General features: G+C 41.4%; 3 protein-coding genes across 4 annotated transcripts in view; 1 reads left to right on the top strand and 2 right to left on the bottom strand.

Annotated features, from left to right (window-relative positions):
• Window positions 1-9: 9 nt before the first annotated feature.
• fastkd3 (FAST kinase domains 3) lies at window positions 10-8,544 on the bottom strand. 2 transcript variants are annotated; one of them, XM_083778272.1, is made up of 8 exons: window positions 8,483-8,544; window positions 6,763-7,197; window positions 5,415-6,493; window positions 4,577-4,662; window positions 4,222-4,396; window positions 3,564-3,633; window positions 2,162-2,276; window positions 10-261 (listed from the first exon to the last, which is right to left on the bottom strand). In XM_083778272.1, the coding sequence occupies exons 2-8, from the start codon at window positions 7,158-7,160 to the stop codon at window positions 163-165; spliced, it is 2,022 nt and encodes a 673-aa protein (XP_083634398.1). In that variant the 5' UTR covers window positions 7,161-7,197; window positions 8,483-8,544; the 3' UTR covers window positions 10-162. The 2 variants fall into 2 exon arrangements, with proteins under 2 accessions (XP_083634398.1, XP_083634399.1); XM_083778273.1 differs by having other exon boundaries at window positions 4,577-4,659.
• A 1,816-nt stretch (window positions 8,545-10,360) lies between these two features.
• Window positions 10,361-14,713, bottom strand: myl12.1 (myosin, light chain 12-1). The gene is made up of 4 exons (XM_083778733.1): window positions 14,627-14,713; window positions 12,613-12,813; window positions 11,829-11,990; window positions 10,361-10,875 (listed from the first exon to the last, which is right to left on the bottom strand). Exons 2-4 carry the CDS (start codon window positions 12,794-12,796, stop codon window positions 10,703-10,705), a joined length of 519 nt encoding a protein of 172 aa, XP_083634859.1. The 5' UTR covers window positions 12,797-12,813; window positions 14,627-14,713; the 3' UTR covers window positions 10,361-10,702.
• A 1,513-nt stretch (window positions 14,714-16,226) lies between these two features.
• The window catches only part of myom1b (myomesin 1b), a 50,113-nt gene continuing 47,942 nt past the window's right edge, over window positions 16,227-18,397 (top strand). The window contains exon 1 of the mRNA XM_083778017.1: window positions 16,227-16,309. Coding sequence (XP_083634143.1) covers window positions 16,242-16,309 — 68 coding nt within the window. The 5' untranslated portion in view covers window positions 16,227-16,241. The remainder of the gene's footprint in view (window positions 16,310-18,397) is intronic.

Below are 18,397 nucleotides of genomic sequence, written 5' to 3'. Positions count from 1 at the left end.
GTCATGAAATGTATTATAAAATAATTTATTATACAGTAATGTGTAAAAGTGTAATCGAAATCAATAATTGGCCAAAATAATAAATACTGTTCTGATTACAAAGTACAGGCTTGAAAAAGGAAGATCTCTCCAGAAGTAACTGCTGTCACATGTTCCGTGTTGTCACCAGCTCAGCCTGTAACTGTGTGGAAAGATCTTCTTATGCAGATATTCTATGATGTCTGTCTTGCTTTGTAGTTTCTCAAATTCAAAGAAAGGTATCTAAAAGAAAAGGGAATACATTATTTGAATGTTGGTCAAGAGAATGTATGCTGCTATGCCAGCCACAAAAATAAATGTTATAGTCAGAATTTATAGTATCATAACACAAAATAGTTTTTTTCCTGACCGGCTGCTGTGCATATCACACATTAGCCATAGAAAAGGAATAGTGTCCATTATGATAAACGGGTTAAGTGTGCTTTTGTGGGTGTAAACAAGCTGGCTTTTGTGCTGGCTAATCCACAATATTGTGAAGTATGAGAGGGATGAGCAGATTTTAAAGTGCAACCATGTTTTCAGCTGGTAGAGGACATATAGGGCCACTAATGCCAGGAATTGAATCTGGTCCCAATGTGGAGTAATAAGTGCATTCATTTAAGGGCTCCCAGGCGAGCTATTAAACAGGCACTCCATTTACAGCAGAGACTGAGGCCTGGGCTATACGACTCTGGGTGTTTTTTCAAACGCACATTTCTATGTGCGTTTGGGCCTTTCAGCCAGACGCAAACGGCGTTTTCGGCCACTCAAACGGAGGTTTTTGGCAACGGATAAATAAGTGGAGATTTTCGAAAAGATCCGGATGGTGGAGCTGTGTAGTCATGCGAAACAGAGTTTTTGAGGAAGGATGACGTCACCTCCCTAGTCGCGCATGTTCGTTGTTGCTTTTAACACTGAGCATGCGCATCAGTTCATGGATTTAAAAACGAACAACTTCCGGGGTGAACGTGAGGTTACCATAGAAACGACAACAAACACGATGGCAGCTAGCGCCACCTGCGCGGGCGGATCCTCACCATCTAATATAAACACAAACCCTATTCTTCCAGCTGCCTCGCTAGCCTAGTGGACTACTACGCAGACAAAGAAAATATATGCTTTGCTTCGCTGGTTCGCGCCCCATTTCCGCTGCTGTTTTTACAACCGCAGACTTTTTAATAGTTTTTGGATTAAGGTTGGTGAAGGATGCGTTGCTCCCCTGCTTGCGGTTATGTATGAAAGCAGGGGACCAACCTTAATCCAGTCTTTTTAATGCAACCTTAATCCAAAAACTATTAAAAAGTCTGCGGTTGTAAAAACAGTGGCGGCAGTGGGGCGCGAACCAGCGAAGCGAAGCAAAGCATAGATTACAAGTGTGCATAGTAGTCCACTAGGCTAGCGAGTCAGCTGAGAAAATGGGGTTTGTGTTTATATTAGAAGGTGAGTTCCAAAGTTGCTCACTAGACGGAGTCCTGTCTGCATGCCTTGTTTGTTTTGTTTTTAGTACTACCGGGTTAAGTGGGGGGATCTATTGGGAAACCAGCTCACCGCGCATGCTCAGAACATTTTTCTATTGCGTTACATATTTCTTATCGCCACCTACTGGCCTGGCATGCTTGTTGGAGTCAAAAATGATCGTTTTGGGTTGTATGTGTGGACACAGATATCTTTGTCGTATGGGCCCCTGCCCATACGACAACGGAGTACGAAAATATCCGTTTTATAAAAACCTAGAGACGTATAGCCCAGGCCTGAATCAGAAGAAAATAGCGGTTTTTGCTTTCCTTTTGCCTATCTCCAATTGCTATGCAACTGCAGGGGTCTGGGTCTCCTTAAATGAGTGCACTCCATTTGAGAGGAAGACTCAATGAGTGTGGTTAGTTCTAATTTAAAGTGAGGAAGGTGCCAAAGAGTTTCTTGTTTTTAGTCTAGTTTTGACAACATGCTTTATAAAGGAGGGGAAAACCTGACAAATGTGTGCATATTGGTAGCATTGATGAAACTACATTATATTTTAAGCCTTGTGTGACGATCTGAAAATATATCACAATTACTATAGTCTGGTTGCCACACTAATGAATTATAATTATAACTGTTAACTATGTATAACAAATGCAGTGAACGGGACTCCGGAAACTCTCACCTGAACAACTTCATATCCCAGAAGTCTTAGATGTCGTTGCTTGATGGCCTCTTTTCCCAGCAGCTGCCTTGTGTTGGTAGTGAACCTCCTTTGTCCATCAATGCAAAGTGCTATTCTGCAATGATGACCCAAATAATTAGATGTGTTAAAACCGTAGATGTATAAAACATAGATGCCTCTCATTGGCTGCTGCGTCATGAGTGGAATATTAAAATTATAACTTGCAGAATTCTCAACCGATTTTCACATGATTTGGTTCGTTATAAATGTCAGACATAGGGTGGGACAATATAGACTAGAGCAGTGGTCCTCAACAGGCGGACCGCGGTCCATGACCGGACCGCGGCGCACCTCTCTGCGGACCCTGGAGAAATTATAGAATAAAGAGTCAAAAATTTGATTTTTGGAGATGAATAATGAATATTTGTCAAAGTGAAAAAATATATTTTCATAGTCTGCACCACAGTATTGGTTGGTTGGATGGAACCCGATTTGTATAAGCTTGGTTTGACTGTACTAAACAGGCATAGCTGTTTCTAGGGGTGGGGGGCAGCCCCACCCTGTGGGGCCCACGTGTCCCGAGACCCGCAATTGTATTTGCGCGCGCATGAGACTGGACCATGGCCTTATTCAAAAAATATTTGTGGACCTTCAGCATTTCTAGTTGAGGACCCCTGGACTAGAGTATGCACATGCATGATTTTCCCATCAGGACACGCCCCCCTCATCTAGACTGAGTGGCAAAACATTGAGCAGCATGGAGTGTTGGAGTTTGGAAGGGCTTGTTGGAAATCACTCAACCGTCCTGCGTACCACCTGTTTCTAAATGTCACATAATGCAGGAGGCAGCAAAATGTTGTGTTATTGAAAACAAGCACTTCCAAACTCTGACACATAATCAAATGCAGGGCATTTCTTGACAGAAAGTAACTCATAACGTTTCTATGGTGGATTTTTATGAAACAAAAACATTGCAGATAGAAAGAGGATACCTCAAGCTTTTCGTACAGCTGCAATGTTGGTGAGTTTAACATTGTTTAATGCAATCAGACTGTTCAGACAGGACTTTTCTGTTTGGATGAATGGGCTGGCAAGGCCAGAAAGTAGTTTTTTGCCACTCAGTGGGAGTTACCGCATAACTTCCAGGTACGATGATGTCACGCGCATACCCTCTATATGACAATTTCATATTAATTTCATATTATATTACTTGCTAAAAACTCTTAAAATTGTACTTTGGTTAACCACTTGCACCCCAGCATTCATATTTCATGTGTGTGTGTGTGTGTGTGTGAGTATATACCGGTATTCACTTTGACAGCACAAAATGAATCATCCCAACTAATTTCACAGCTGTACATTAACCCATTAAAACCATCCATGTCATTTCAATCAAACACACCTCTTGTAGACCTCTTCACGACAACTGGCGGACTGGACAGATCCTTCTTCATCAAGCTTAATTTCCACATCTGAAACAAACAAAACAAAAAAATAATAGTTAGGTAACAAAAAAAAGGAAGTTACATTTTAAGTTTTAAGTTTAATCTTCACCTATAAACAGCGTCGCATTGGTGAATCCATCTCTGGTGGGATGCTATTTAAAAGACTTCATCACGCACACGCCACACGTCGCTTAACACCTACACTACAGGTCACACAATGGATAATTGATATGCATCTAGACCAGTGGTTTTCAACCAGTGGTCCGGGGACCACCAGTGGTCCTTGAGCGGTTTCCAGGTGGTCCCCAGCTAAATGATAGAGTTGATAACCAAATGGACCCTTATAGATCTTTAACTCTTTGAGAGCGTAAAATGAAACCAATTTACACTGTTGCCTGTTATGTTATGTTGTTATGTTGCCTCCTACTGTATAGCAGGGGTTCTCAATGTTTTTAGCTGGGGACCCCCGGAAATGCTTTGGCCATGTCTCCCAGACTTTCTGAAAAATCTCTGGCGGACGGCGCATTACCGGGTGCAATGGCCGATGCAACACTGCCTGTCTGCATGCCTAAAATTAGGACACCGGGGTTAAAGTGGTTACATTTTGTTAGTTACCTATTGTGTAGCAGTATGGAGTGAGAACCTTCGATGCAAAGTATGACCGGGCCCCCAGCAGGTGTACCAGTCCTTTTGTCACATGGTGGTAAAGATGTACATCCACCGGTGTCTCCAGCGAGTTTCCGAGCAGGAGGAAAGACTTGACCCGGTACTTGGGGAGGAGTCTGGGACCCTGTGGGGAATTGGATGTCACAGTACATTGTGCTTAATTATTGGCAATTAAAATAAAAAATGATTTAAAATTTGTTACAAATCATTTCCCACTACAATGAAATATGAAATACTTCATTAATATATAAATAACTTAAAGACGTGATATAATTTGTAATGTATTATTTTCTTATGGTATTACATCATAGAAGGGACACTCCAGCTTCACAGTCATGTAGAGTTGAGTCAGCTGAGCCAGGTTGATGCGGTCCATCCCTGTACCCTCTTCTAGAACCAAAAGACAGAGAAAGAGACAAACAGTTCAGACTTTGGCTTTGATGTCAAACTTCATCAGAATACAATAGTAATCAACTTTATAGTACCATGACAGGTTTACAGGTCTAAAACAGTGGATGCAAGTCGTTTTTGTGCGAGCTCCATCGTTTTTATGCGTTTCTAAAGGGAGGGGTCGGGCAGGGGGAGAGTTCAAATTCACACAATGTGTGCAAACAGAATGGAGCCAACCTTAACGTTAACTAAAAAAGTTGCATGAAACCATTATCCCCAATGGCTGTTGCAGCAAGGAGTTGCATTGGTTTGGGCCTAAGGGCAGATTCACACTGAGTCTGATTGATTTGAACTGTTCCCAAATACGATTGCCTGGTCCCCACTGGCCATGATTCACAATTGGTCTTGATTCTTCCGCACATGAGTACACTATCGCAGCGATCCGTATCCGAGTACGTCCTGATGCGTTCCCAGGAACGGTTGGTTGGGTGATCCACTCCCGGGAACGGTACGCAGAATTCACCCTACCACTACCACTACCACTACCACCACTACCACTACCACTACTACTACATTTGTGTCATTTAAAATGTTAGTGTTGTTAAATTAGAAAATATACAGAGAGATACAAGGCAAGCTCACACAGCGAGCTTGTACATCTGCTATTTTTGAAAATTTTTGAAAGATCTTGAAAGTGTGTGAACTACTGATTTGTAGAATCGGCCTCAGGTCTTAATATTAAATAGCTTTACCTTGCAGCTGTTGAAGGAAGTAACCGCTGAAAACTTTGGAAACAAAATTGACTGGGAATCTCTCCACCAGGATGCAGGCGTGGAGCAGATTGAGGAGCGTCCGTGGCTGGAAGTGAGAGAAGCGTGAGTGCAGGTTGGCCTCCACCTTCCGGAACACCTCGCCAGCGTTGGGAGGCAGGTAGCCCAGCTTTCCAAACGGTATGATCTGCCTGGCCAGCTGACCGGTGGTGTATTCGTGTGCTCGGTACACAAAGCTCTCGGCCACGGCGTCAAACACGGGCACCGACAGGATGTTCCTCTGCCCAAAGTACTGCATCACCTTGGTGACCGTCTCGGGGTGGGAGGTGAAGGCCATCTTGGGTACGTGCCGCTCCATGGCCGCTACAAAGTAATCATCACTGTGCCCAAAGTGCATCAGCGCCCCGAGCACTACTGTCAGCTCCTCGTCACTGAAGTGGGGCACGTGTCTCACAGCCTGCTTGCACAGGTTAATCACCAGTGGCACTGCCTGAGTCTGGTCCAAGACCACTAGGGCGTCGAGCAGCCCACTGACGGCGGTGTGGTCCATCCTGTGGGTGACCTTCACGGCATGGGCGTTCATGGCGTTGAGAAGGTTCTGATAGTGTCCACATTCACCCAACCCACCCTGCAGCAGTCTGTAGACCGACACGAGGTCGGCCAGGCTCCACTTTGCAGGCATCTGTCTCTGCACCTGCTCCATGACCTGCACCAGCATGCCACAGCCAGGGCCCTCCAGCGCCAGCATGGCCTGCCCCAAAGTGCACAGCTGCCCCACGCTCATCCGCCCCTTGTCCAGTCTTTCCTGGCTCTCGGACACCAGCCGCACCATCAGCGTGCTCCAGGGATCCAGGTAGAGGCGCGTGCACGCCAACAGGGCCGACACCAGCCCTTCGTCCGTCAGATGGCCGGAGTTCTGCTCCAGCTGGAAGCACAGGGTCCTGACGGTGTCATGCTCCAGCACCGCGGGGTTCTTCAGCGAGGAGCCGGCCTCCTCCAGGTCGGCCACGCGATGCAGTGCCGCCGCTCCCATGGTGTCGGAAAGGATCTCCACCATCAGCCTGAGAATAATAGGCATGCCATGATTATTACATAATTTCAATTATTTTTGCATAATTAACATGTTAAATGAAATTAAGTATAACATTCAATATGTCATTTCTTTGTATATTGTAAGGTTATTCCGGCCCTGTGCAGATTAATTACGAAGCCTAAAAGGCAAACAGACAGAAATTACATTTAATTCATGTTGCCAAAATCACACTTAAATCGTTAATCGGAATTATTATTTGTGTGACAATTAATCGTCAACAAATCATGACAGCCCTACCTGAAAACCTGTCGGGAAGAGGAGCAGTTAGCCAGCCGTTCCCGAAACGCCAGCTCCTCCGCGTCCGTCAGCCGATGGAGCACGGTCAGACGGAACCGAAGTGCCGGATCCCGGTGGAGTCCGACAGAACCGGCAGTGAGGAAGGACGGCTCCCTAACGATGGTGGACAGTCCCCTGTTGTTCCCACAGCTATGCTGCTGGAGCTTGAGGCAGTGGTGTCTCTGGAATCTGCAGCATCCAGCTGAGGTCCAAAGGCATGATGATGCTACACACTTCTGTCCAACGCTTCTGGCACTTGCCCGGTGTCCTGAAATGCACCTCAGTCCAAAGGCAAGATAAGCGTGAGCAGCGCCAGCCTGCCCGAGCAGCTGAAGCCTCTGGGTCAACTTTAAAGCCATGGGTCGGATCCAGGACTCTGCATGCCCATCAGCCGACCTACAGTACATATAAAACAAATACAGACAGGTTTTCAAATAACTTCCCAAAGCATTTAAATCCTCAACTACTAAATTATGAAGTGTGTAGGACAGGGTTTCTCAAAGTGGGTGGTGTGGCACCCTAGGTTGCTGTGACAAAGGTCCAGAGGTGCCACAGCAGCAGTGCCACAGAATTGCTTTGATGATACTTCTTTCTGTTCCTTTTGTTACTGAGGCTCTCTCATAAACGTTAGGGAGAACTTGCAGCTGTAGGAGGACTGTATGACTTAAATAGGTAGCTGGGCATGGGACAAGCGGTCAATGACTTTGTCTGAGTTCTTAAGTTGTCAGATAGTCCCTACTTGCTTCTAATGCTTATTGCTTATGAACTTTCCTTCATTATGCGCCAGCCTATACTGTATAAGGTGATGTGACATCATGCTGTGACGTCAGCGTTTCCGTGGTTACACCCTCTATAGGCTACTTGGTCAAACGGACCTGAGTTGTACTGTACTTGGTGTGTTCTTTTTCCATCTGTTATGATATACAGTATGCTTGACTCAGTGGCGATATCCAGATATGATGACCGTCCACTATGTATCAGCTGATCCTCACCCACCACCCTTGGTTTAGATGTAGACCCATGAGGGACCACTCATGGAGTGGTCAACCTAAAACACTTATTCACAACAAAAAATAACTTAAATAAGAGATTGTTTTGCTATTTTTGGTGAATGTTTCCTCCAGAATAGGGATGCTGGGGTTCAAGTTTTACTTGTGACAACAGTGGCTATTAAAAGGAGGAAAGATTAATTATAATGAATTTACGTACCGCTATATGACATAAATGGAAGGTACTGTAAAGTAACAATGTAAGTATGTTATTTACAGCCCTGGGTGACAGACAGATACATAAGGGACCGGGTTATTAAGGGTTGTATAACTCGAGGGGTCAATACCCTGCTCTTTATTAGGCCTATATGAACTGACTGACCAGTGACCAAATTCAGATTGTTGCCTTGTTGTCTTAATTATAGTTATTACTTTTTAGTATACAAAATGCAACACAGGTACACAAGTAAGTACAACAATGAAGTCTGAAACGGTATTAAACTCAAACTGCTTTATCTTTTTGCCCTTGCATGCTAAAAACGAAAACAGTTGGCTTTCTAGCTGGCTAACTAATTCCACTAAAACAAGCTCCCTTTTTAATCACACAAAACGTTACGAAGAAGAGTGCAGACTGAACTGTCTGCTTAAATCATGGCTTAAATGGATATATTAAAATTACTGGTCTGACATACCCGGGTCTTCTCTAGGATTGACGGTCACAGAGCCGCTCATGTTAGAGATGCCGCCATCTTTGATTAGTAAACCAACGTGGTTCCGTAACGTCATGTGGAATAATGACCTACGATTGGTTCGGGTCTGTTCATGTGAAGCCAAGCTGCGCCAATCGCAGTGCCGCGAACAGGAGAGGAGTTTATCCTCGACTAACCTCGCTCTCCAATGCTCGACCGCTAGATGGCGACATCTCTCAAGGGCTATTTAATAATTCCCTGTTTAATAATACAGCATAATCTATATGCTGCATTTTCATTGTCAACCTCAGTGTTGTAAATAATCTTCATCAAATAATCAATCTTCATAAATCATTCATCATAGGTGGTTGGTTCCATATTTGCACATTGTGATCATACTCAATTTACTCATATTATTCCTTTTTTAAATCCCATACTTTTCCAAACTCAAATTTGCAGAATTCTCATTTTGTCACACATTTGACATCCTATTACAAATAAAATAACACTAAAGTCCACTGACATTGCTTTATTGGCTGTTTCTATTATATACAACTTGTCAGTAGATTATACTGTTCAACAAAAGCTAACTGAAACGGTCTTAACTATACTCATTATTTCCATTACTAGATAGAAAAAATTGTATTGTTTCATAAATTATGGTTTCGTTGTGCAGAAAATATAGTTTACCTCTGATAACTTCATTACTGCATAAGCCATGTTTAGACAAGCTTTTGTCACAATTATATAGTTATTTGATATGCAATTCAGACAGATACAGTAATAGGCCTATTGACACATTTTCTTTAAACTAATTTGGTGGTAGACAGTAGGGGTAGACGTGTGGATTTGGTCACGTTATTTTATGTCAATAGTCTGGAAACACAATTCTTTTTCTACTTTTTTTTCCTCCATACTTATCCGGACCTGGAAATGACTAAAATCTAATTCCATACTTTTTATACTCGTGTAGGAACTCTGTAATGTAAAAGAACATAGATTGAGATCTGTTGACAGCTAGTCATGTGCATCAATTGTCATCCTGTAAAACAGTGGTTCCCAAATTTGTCAGGTGGCGATCCAAGATAGAGATTAGATGTTTGCTCTGTACCCAAAGTGCAAAATCAGCTATTTTCACTACTTCTTACTTATTTTATTCAAGAATTTAGATGAGTTTTCAAATGTATACAATTCTTTAAAAATTTAATAAAAATAATTTGAAAGATCTCTTTAAATGTAGGAAAAGAAAATGGGATTTTTACTCGAGTGGTGACCCATAAATGGGTACCAACTTGAACTACCAACCCACCGTTTGGGAAACGGTGCTGTAAAAGACCACTCCCAACAGGACAGGAATGTTGTGAATGTAATTAAATAGATGTTGATCAATATTTATATTCACTTGAGAACTGTAGCCTACATATACAATTAATGGTGTCGGCCCATTATTCCGACCTCCCATAATTCCAAACACGGTTAGGGTTTGAGATGGTGTTAGTTCGTAATTATGGGAGGTCAGAATAGTCACCGTTTGTAGATTGAACTTTATTGCCAGAAGAAAGTACCTACCTACTTCCAATATATAGTTACTTTGTATACTTCAGTTGCATCTGCCTGTAAATTTACTAATTTGTGTAGTTTGTCGGTAATCCCTTTCTACAAAATGTACACAATCTACCTTTCCCCTAGACAAAGTGCTGTTGGCTGTTGCTGACTTTGTTCAAGTCAGGACATGCCGAGTATAATGGGCAATGGAGAAGGAATTTGCAAAGACATAGAGGGGATAACGATACCATCAGCATTTACAGCGTCATAAAACCAAATAACAGGATGATGTAACCGTTTGAATTGTCATTTTATACAGGACAAAGAAGATTTCAGTACAACTTTATTATAGGGCTTTATTATTTTTTCAAAAAGTTTATATTATAAAATGTAAAAACTCAGCATAAATGCTTTCATCCCTCAGAGTTGTGCCTCCACCGTTTACATCTTTGCATGACAAAACAGACTGATGAGCGAACTAACAACCCTTTAGGAAATTCTCCCCATTACAGATGTGCAAACCAGGCAATGCTGGAATTTCACTACAGATATGGTTGCTGGATTTGGCTAGTTTCACAATAATTGGGTTTATACGAGTTGAGAAATTCGGCAAAATGATCTGGGTGAAGAGGCGGGGTAGAAAGAAAAACTACCACGTCTGGTATGGCATGTTTTCTTTTAATCGTCCTTGTCCTTGGCACCATGCTTTAGGATGCGCGTGAACTCCACATAGTTGAAGTTGCTCTTCTTGTCGATGGGAGCCTCCCTGAACAGCTCGTCCACGTCTTCATCTGTAAACCGGTCGCCCATTGTTGTGAGCAGCTCTCGGAGGTAATCCTCCTGGATGGCACCTGAGGCAAGACAGGCCAAAATAAGATTAAAGATTTCAAGAATGCCCTGGTCCAGTGGTTCGAAACCTGTGGGTCGCAGCCTGAAAACCACTACCCTAGTCAACATCCACAAGACCAGTATGATATTTGTTAAAGAAAACATTAATAACCAGCTGCTGCCGTATATCTCCAGAATTGTGCTATGAAATAAGATAACCAACCACCAAAAACCAGCCAAGCAACTGTGAGGGGAAAAAAAAACTATTCAAGTTTGGCTGGAAATAAGCAGACACTCATCAGTAGGACTACCGGTGTCGGTCTAGTTGGTTTCATAGGCATTCTATGACCAAAAAAGGTAAAAAGCCAATCCATTTAACACTCATTCCCTGTGAAACAGGTTTGTGTAAAAGCCAAATATTTGCCTTGTGTGTCTCATGACCAAGAGCTTCCCTACCCTAATCTTTCAAAGAAAGGACTGCAAAAGGTCATGTTGCATATTGTGATGGAAGGCCTTTGAAAACCATCAACAATTTAATTGCCCAGGGTTATTTAATCCATTAAATTATAGCGCCCAATCGATTTATAGCAACGGAGCACTTTTACCGACGGACCGGATGTTATGCCGGATGTGGCTGTAGCAGCTAAATGTAGCCAAAACACTCGATGCGATCGACAACAGGATGTAAGATTAAATCTATCGCGACTAGCGACTGGACAGCGGAGGGCCGTCTAACACAGGTTATTTTCTTAGAATTGGACGGGATGATCTAGATCGCGAGTTATTACGTTGATGCGATCCGTTTTCATATCAATAAACTGTCTTTTGGACAAAACTTCAGGTGTTAATAGAAAGGACAGTGAACTTCGTCCTGGGCAATTGGGGTGTTAACAAGTGAGACATGCAAATGTACTATACCAACTAAAACTCATATCGAGCAATCTGAACTTTGCAGGTAGGGAAAACAAAAACATACCTGTTCCCTCTTCATCAAAACAAGCGAATGCATTTCTAATCACATCCTCTGGGTCTGTGCCATTGAGTTTCTCTCCAAACATGGTGAGGAACATGGTAAAGTTGATGGGCCCGGGAGCTTCAGTCATCATGGCCTCCAGGTAGTCATCAGATGGATTTTTCCCTGTGTAAAATAAGGACAGTGTTAACACAACACTGCAATGCAGCAAACAACTTGTGGAAAGTCTGATTTCACATTAAGCCGATTTATTATAGCAAATAACTGGTAACAGGAAATAGCAAACTTGCTTATAGCAATAGTGAACTAGGAGCCATGGAGGATTTGTTCTAAACCAAACACACCTACAAGGACAACCTGATCCAAAAAGTCCCCAGATAGTGTTATCAATCAAGTATAGTATTCAATCAATAACCCGTTTATAATAGTTCCTCGAGTCTAATTGTTAGACCACCAAAATAAAACTGAGACAAGTAACCACTTGAGCCCTATTTACATACATTTTGACCTAATTACATGCTCAAAATAGGAAAACCAGAAAAAGAAAAAAAATCTTCATATGAAAAATAAATTAAATCAATCTTTCACATAATCAAACGAAATAAGCCAATCAACCCAAGGTCAAAATCAAAACAAGCCAATTGACCTCGGGTAATCCCAAATTTCAGAGTAAGCTAGCAGATTTGTGAATTTGGCATTTTTAAGCTACATGAGCAAGATTCAAGCAATTGGTTCTAAAATATCTGTTGTGGATATATTTAGGGTATAATTACAAGCTCCCACTAACCCAGTGAGGCAAGCATGTCATGAAGGTCCTCTTTGTCAACGAAGCCATCCCGGTTCTGGTCAATCATGTTGAAGGCCTCCTTGAACTCCTGGATCTGAGACTGGTCAAACATGGCGAAGACATTGGAGGTGGCGCGCTGAGGGCGCTTCTTTGTGGTCTTTCCCTTAGCCCTTTTGCTAGACATGTTGATGTTGTTTGTACCTGAAAGTATGAGTAAACAACAAATGAAGTAGGACAAAGGCTCTACATCCTTCCGGTGGGGGCTCCTCACTGGCAGGTGAGTCAGTAGGATACAACAGCAGTAATACAGAAATGTGTGTGGGGAGGAAGCAAATTGCCAAAATTAAATTGGGAAGAAAAAAAAAGGGTAAAAAATAATAAAGGATCAGAATGCTAAGACAAAATAAATGTTCTGCAATAATGAACAGGTAGAATTGTTTTTGAGGGAATGTTTGTCCTGTGTATGTGGCTTTGGGAGTTCTGGAACAGTCTTCCATTAGTTCATGCACAGTCTGTTTTTAAATCATGTCTTAAAACCCATTTTATAAACCTGCCTACATGTAAATAATTAACAACATTGCCGTCTTGAGTCTTTATGCCATTTTATATTGTAGTCCTTGTGCTACAATAATGTTATTGTTTTTATTTTGCAATTTTTACCACATTATCACCATGTTTTTTTACCGTAGAAAGGCAAGAACTATTTTAGCTTATATAAAGCAAAGTCTTCATATTAAGACCATAAGAGTGTAGATGTCCTAACTAAGTTAGGACATCATGTTGAGATAGCATCGTCCTTAGCCATGAAGAGGCTCTCATCCTCCCCCATTCAAGCCTGACCTAATAAAGTCAACACGACATAAGCATCTGAAGAAGAGACAGAGGAAACGAGGACATAAGTCAACATAAGAGTAATGCATGCAGCCAAAATAAGGTTTGGTGGTCAGTCATGCACATGGCAGTGGTTAAAGTGGGGGAGTCTATCTCTGAGGCTGTGAATTCCCTTGTGTGGTGTCCTTCATTCGTGGTGCTATAAATGGAAGTGTACAGCTCTCTAGTTGGGTCGATTCACTATCAGGCAGGGAAGGAGAATTACTGATGCGAGGACAAATGCCCTTATCAGGCAACTAGGTCTGGTACCCAATGCCCATCCTGGTTTCCTTCCCTACCTAGACAGCAGAGACTGGCTGGCTTAGTGCTGTAGTCAGAGCAGTGGCCCAAGAGTGTAGAGAAGGAATCTCTACACTCTTGGGCCACTGGAACGCCCTAAAAAGGAACCCATGTCACTGCCTCAGTCACTTTGAGAACTACTGGTGGTCAGACTCCGAGTTAGATTTTGACAAGCATGAATGCAGAATTGGAGATGTTTATGGCTATTTCTCACTCTCCAAATAACTTTATGGTCAGCTTGATTCATTTATTTTACGTTAATTGGTTCACAGAACCCGTTTTGCAAACGAGTAGTACTCTTGTACGCCTCCTTGGAGTACAGTAAAGTTACAGAAGCACCACTGGTATGTATGCCTCAATTAAAAACCAAACCACCAAGGAGAGGAATAATATTCAAAGGAAGCGTAAAGTTATCAAAATAACATAAAACAGCACAAGAAAGTTGAAGAAACCCAAGTTCAGGCACTAAGGTCAGGATAGGTTTGATAAGTTAAAAAAGACGATTAACTCAATGCTGGGTGATGGAGGCCTGCTTTAGACTGCGTAGTTAAGTTAGCCAGCTAAGTAAAAGCATCCAATTTAGTCAACCTCGCCTTTTCATTATGTATAAAATGGCCGGCTAAAACCTAAAAATAGTATTAGAACGAGACGTTTATCCAAAGCAAAATCTCTATCTAGCAGTCAGGCTAACCGTTAGCCGTGATAAACGCCTTTAAGATGTTCAATTTATACTTTTAATGTGATTTGGGGATTCTCAACACAGACGTGTTCGAGTTAATTTAACGCACAAGACAATGCACCGTTCGAAAACTCATATAGTAATAAAACAATATGATCTTCTTACCTGACAAAGACGTTAAAAAAACACAGCCAGCTGTTGTGCCACCGATGCTACTGTTCTTCAACTTCAACCACTCCCTGACTTCCTGATTATACTGTAGGTTCCGGGCAAGGAAACTCAGAACAAACCAACTGACACCCAGAGAGGGGTGTCACGGAAAGCATAACTATTGTTAGTTGCAAATAACATTTCATATACCTAAGTAGGATTACGCTAGGGCATTTGTTACAATTGTAATTAATCTTTTTCGCAAGATAATTTTGGAATGCGTGATGTTATTTGATAACGGGTGTTAAAACGCAATGGCATCTCCCCTGTGCTGAGGAAATGTAGTTTTCGCAAAGCACTCCCTTGTCTGCTATGTGTTCTCCTAATTCATGGATATATGCCCTTTTAAGGGCAGAAGACTAGGGATGTATCTGGTGTTATGTTACGTAATCAGCATTACCTGAAGATAACCATACAGATACCATTGAGCTATTGATCATAATGGTCACATGGTCGTTTGTTTAATCATTTTCATCAAAGACAAATGCCAAAGTCACAATTATAGCATCATTGTAGTTATTGAATATTATTATTATGATTATTAAATAATTATTATGCATATTTATTTATGTGGAGTTTACTTAATAATAATAGCCAGTTAATCACGACCCAATAATAATCTTGCAATAAACATAATGATGTTGACTGTATGGTATGGATAATTATAGACGCTAAAGAGAGCTCCCCATCTGGGTCAATGAACAGTTGCATGGTACCCTATCATCAACACAGAAGAGGCTTAGCACTGGGGCTTTACGGTAAAAGCAGGGGAGACATGACTCATGTCATTGCAATGATGTAGCTCATCAAAAGTCTAGTCACAATAAAAAGACACAATACTCAATAAATGCACAATGAATAACAACAGACATTTAAGGCTAAGGAGATTGTTCCATTGCATCAACAATAAAAGGTTCATTGAATGACATCTGTCACTGCCACTGTAATTTTACTGTGATCAAAATGTCAGTCTAGGCAAAACCAGGGGTGAAAGTGGGCCGGTGTTTATTAAATAACCTGCCACGGTGCCCACAAACGGATGTCCATGAGGAAAACAATCAAAACATAATCTACTATAACGTCAGAATCGGGTTTTCTTAATAAAAAGTGCTTCTGAATTGTGTGTTTGTGTCAGCCAGCGTAATGATCCGTTGTTAATTTATTAATCCACCACCGCACGCCGCGGCCACGGACTGGAGGAGAGAGAAGAGTTTTCTGAGTTGCGTGCAAATGACCGGATATAGAAGGCGGGCTCTATACTACGACGAATCCACCAACGTTCAAACCATGTTTATGGTTGGCTGACAAGACTGGCACAACGCAATACTTAGTTCTGATTGGTTCAGAAAAAACCCCAAAACAAAACAGGAAACTGTAAATGAAATGCCGGCGGCAACTGTTTTGAGAAGTAAACTAAAAAGTCAGTAGAAGAATGCGCTAAAAATATATATAAGCGAAATGGCAATGCAACCAAAATTAGCTCAGCTCTGTAAGAGAAAGGAAAGAGTTGAAGAATATAATGTCATTAAAGACAAAGTTAGAAAAACAACCAAGACCAAACAGTTGCAGCATGACAGAGAGTGAGACAGATGGGGAGGAGGCAGAAGTGGCAGCAGCTGGGACCAGCACCAAGCACAGGTAATAATCAGGGCTGCCAGTTTCAGAAATTGCCAAGAGTGAGACCTTAGTAGTGTCTCTTAATGCGTCCCCCCCCCCCCCCCCCACCCCTCTCTCTCTCTGTTTAAATGTACAGGAAAAATCTCAAAGTACCGGTAAAAATCTATAGGCCCGTGGATAAAAGCATTGAAGCATTCCATTTCCTTGTGATTATGGTATAAATAGGACAGGAGTAGGACTTGTTACAATCAATCATGTTATAGTAAGTAAGTGTAATGAAAAAGGTAGCCTAATGCAGGTGTAAGACCTGTTTTGTATTAAAAAAAATACAGTTTTCTATGCATTTCAGGGGTACTGTGGGGTTTGAACTAGTGATGCACCGAATATTCGGCCGCAGAAAATATTCGGCAGAAAATGGCTAAATATGCATTTTCGGCCTATTCGGTTTGGCCCAAATAGGCAGAAAATATATCACCGAATAGTGTATGCAATTAATGCATTCAAAGAGCTGAATAAATGTTTTATGGACCCATAATAGTGATTATTATTTAAAGGACCTATAACATAAGATTCAACTTTTTCAATTTATTTTGTGTTTGTGGGGCTCCCATGTGTGTTTTCTATCCCCACAAATAACCAATTTTGAACAATCAGGCCTTCATGTCATACGAGTGTTTTAATGGAAATTGCTCTCAGGAACAGCTCAACTGATTTTGGCCTTATCGTGATGTCATCAATGTCACCCTACTTTGTATAATTCCCCCTCTTCTTCAGTCTTCAGTTCCAAATTTGCATTTCCACTTTGTACAATGTCCACCATTGTTGATTTTCCAAGCTGGCATGGAATGGAAACAAGCCTGGTGTTATCTAGCATGAGTATTATAATGACTCAAATATTAAATAATCTGCATATCAGCACCCCCACCACCTCAGGACATTGTGGTACTGCAGCTAAAACTGCTTTCAAAGTCCAGAAAGAAATGCCAAGGCCTGGTTATATCAGATTGGTGATTGAGGCTCAAACCATTAGAAATAACTTTGAGGGACATAGACCATATGATTATTAAATATTAAAAGCAGTTTTAAAATGCATGTTATTTGCGCTTTAAGTTAAGTTTTGCCATAACCATAACATAACATTTGTAGAATCAAACTCAGGTTAATGGGTTAAGTGAGGATACTAAAATAGCGATATTCAGTTACACTTCATACCAATGATACTGTGTGGGACCTGTGGGTGTAGGTATGTTAAGTGATAACCACTTTCAACATGGCATTATAGGCAAAAGCTTTCTAAATCTTTCAAATTTTCCAAACATCTACAAGCTTGTAGGTCAACAATCTTTGCTATTTGTTGTACAACAAAGTATTTATAGTGCTTAAGTGGCATTCTGGACTAGACCTGTCTGGCTGGAAACATTGTGGTTGCAAGGACTGCATTTCTGACCTTTCAGATACAGGACTGTGTCACAGTCATTACCAGGTGATTGAGAGATTATTTATTCTGTACTTACTCTGTATAAACATACTAATTTAAGTAGTGATGCCCCGAATATTCAGCCGCAGAAAATGTTCGGTTTCGGCCTGAATAGGCAGAAAATATATCACCGAATAGTGTATGCAATTAATGCATTCAAAAGAGCTGAATAAATGTTTTATGGACCCATAATAGTGATTATTATTTAAGTTAAGTTTTGCCATAATCATTTATTTTAAATAAATCAGGTAGCTTTAAGGTACGGCCATGACAGCAATGGTAGGAAAAAATATGTATAATATTAATCATATTCGGATATTCGGTATTCGGTTTTCGGCCAACTGTTTCCTATATTCGGTATTCGGTTTCGGCAAAGAATTTCAATTTCGGTGCATCCCTAGTTTGAACCCCCAAAATGTTTTTTGGCCACGCCGCTTCTCGGGAGCTCCTGTAAGAAATGAAAGCCACTTTCACCCCTGGGCAAAACTCAAAGACTTGAATTGAAAAAAATGTGAGGGACATTCTAAATGTTAATGCTAAGGTTTCTCAATATTGATGAGATTCAGCGTTTTTGATTACATTAAATTTGATTTGATTAATTAAATGAAGCTTAGGCCTACAGACAAACTTGC

The sequence above is a fragment of the Protomyctophum parallelum genome, assembly GCF_964188405.1.
Source record: "Protomyctophum parallelum genome assembly, chromosome: 12".
NCBI lineage: Eukaryota > Metazoa > Chordata > Actinopteri > Myctophiformes > Myctophidae > Protomyctophum > Protomyctophum parallelum.
This window is presented reverse-complemented; position numbering and strand designations above follow the sequence as displayed.

Coding starts and splice junctions, on each gene's coding strand:
- fastkd3 (XM_083778272.1), bottom strand. CDS start 7,160: ATGGCTTTAAAGTTGACCCAGAGGCTTCAGCTGCTCGGGCAGGCTGGC. Junction 4,397..4,576: donor TGGAGTGTCCCTTCTATGAT/GTAATACCATAA, acceptor AATTCCCCACAG/GGTCCCAGACTCCTCCCCAA. Junction 3,634..4,221: donor TCCATACTGCTACACAATAG/GTAACTAACAAA, acceptor TGTTTGTTTCAG/ATGTGGAAATTAAGCTTGAT.
- myl12.1 (XM_083778733.1), bottom strand. CDS start 12,796: ATGTCTAGCAAAAGGGCTAAGGGAAAGACCACAAAGAAGCGCCCTCAG. Junction 11,991..12,612: donor TGACATGCTTGCCTCACTGG/GTTAGTGGGAGC, acceptor TATTTTACACAG/GGAAAAATCCATCTGATGAC. Junction 10,876..11,828: donor TTTTGATGAAGAGGGAACAG/GTATGTTTTTGT, acceptor GTCTTGCCTCAG/GTGCCATCCAGGAGGATTAC.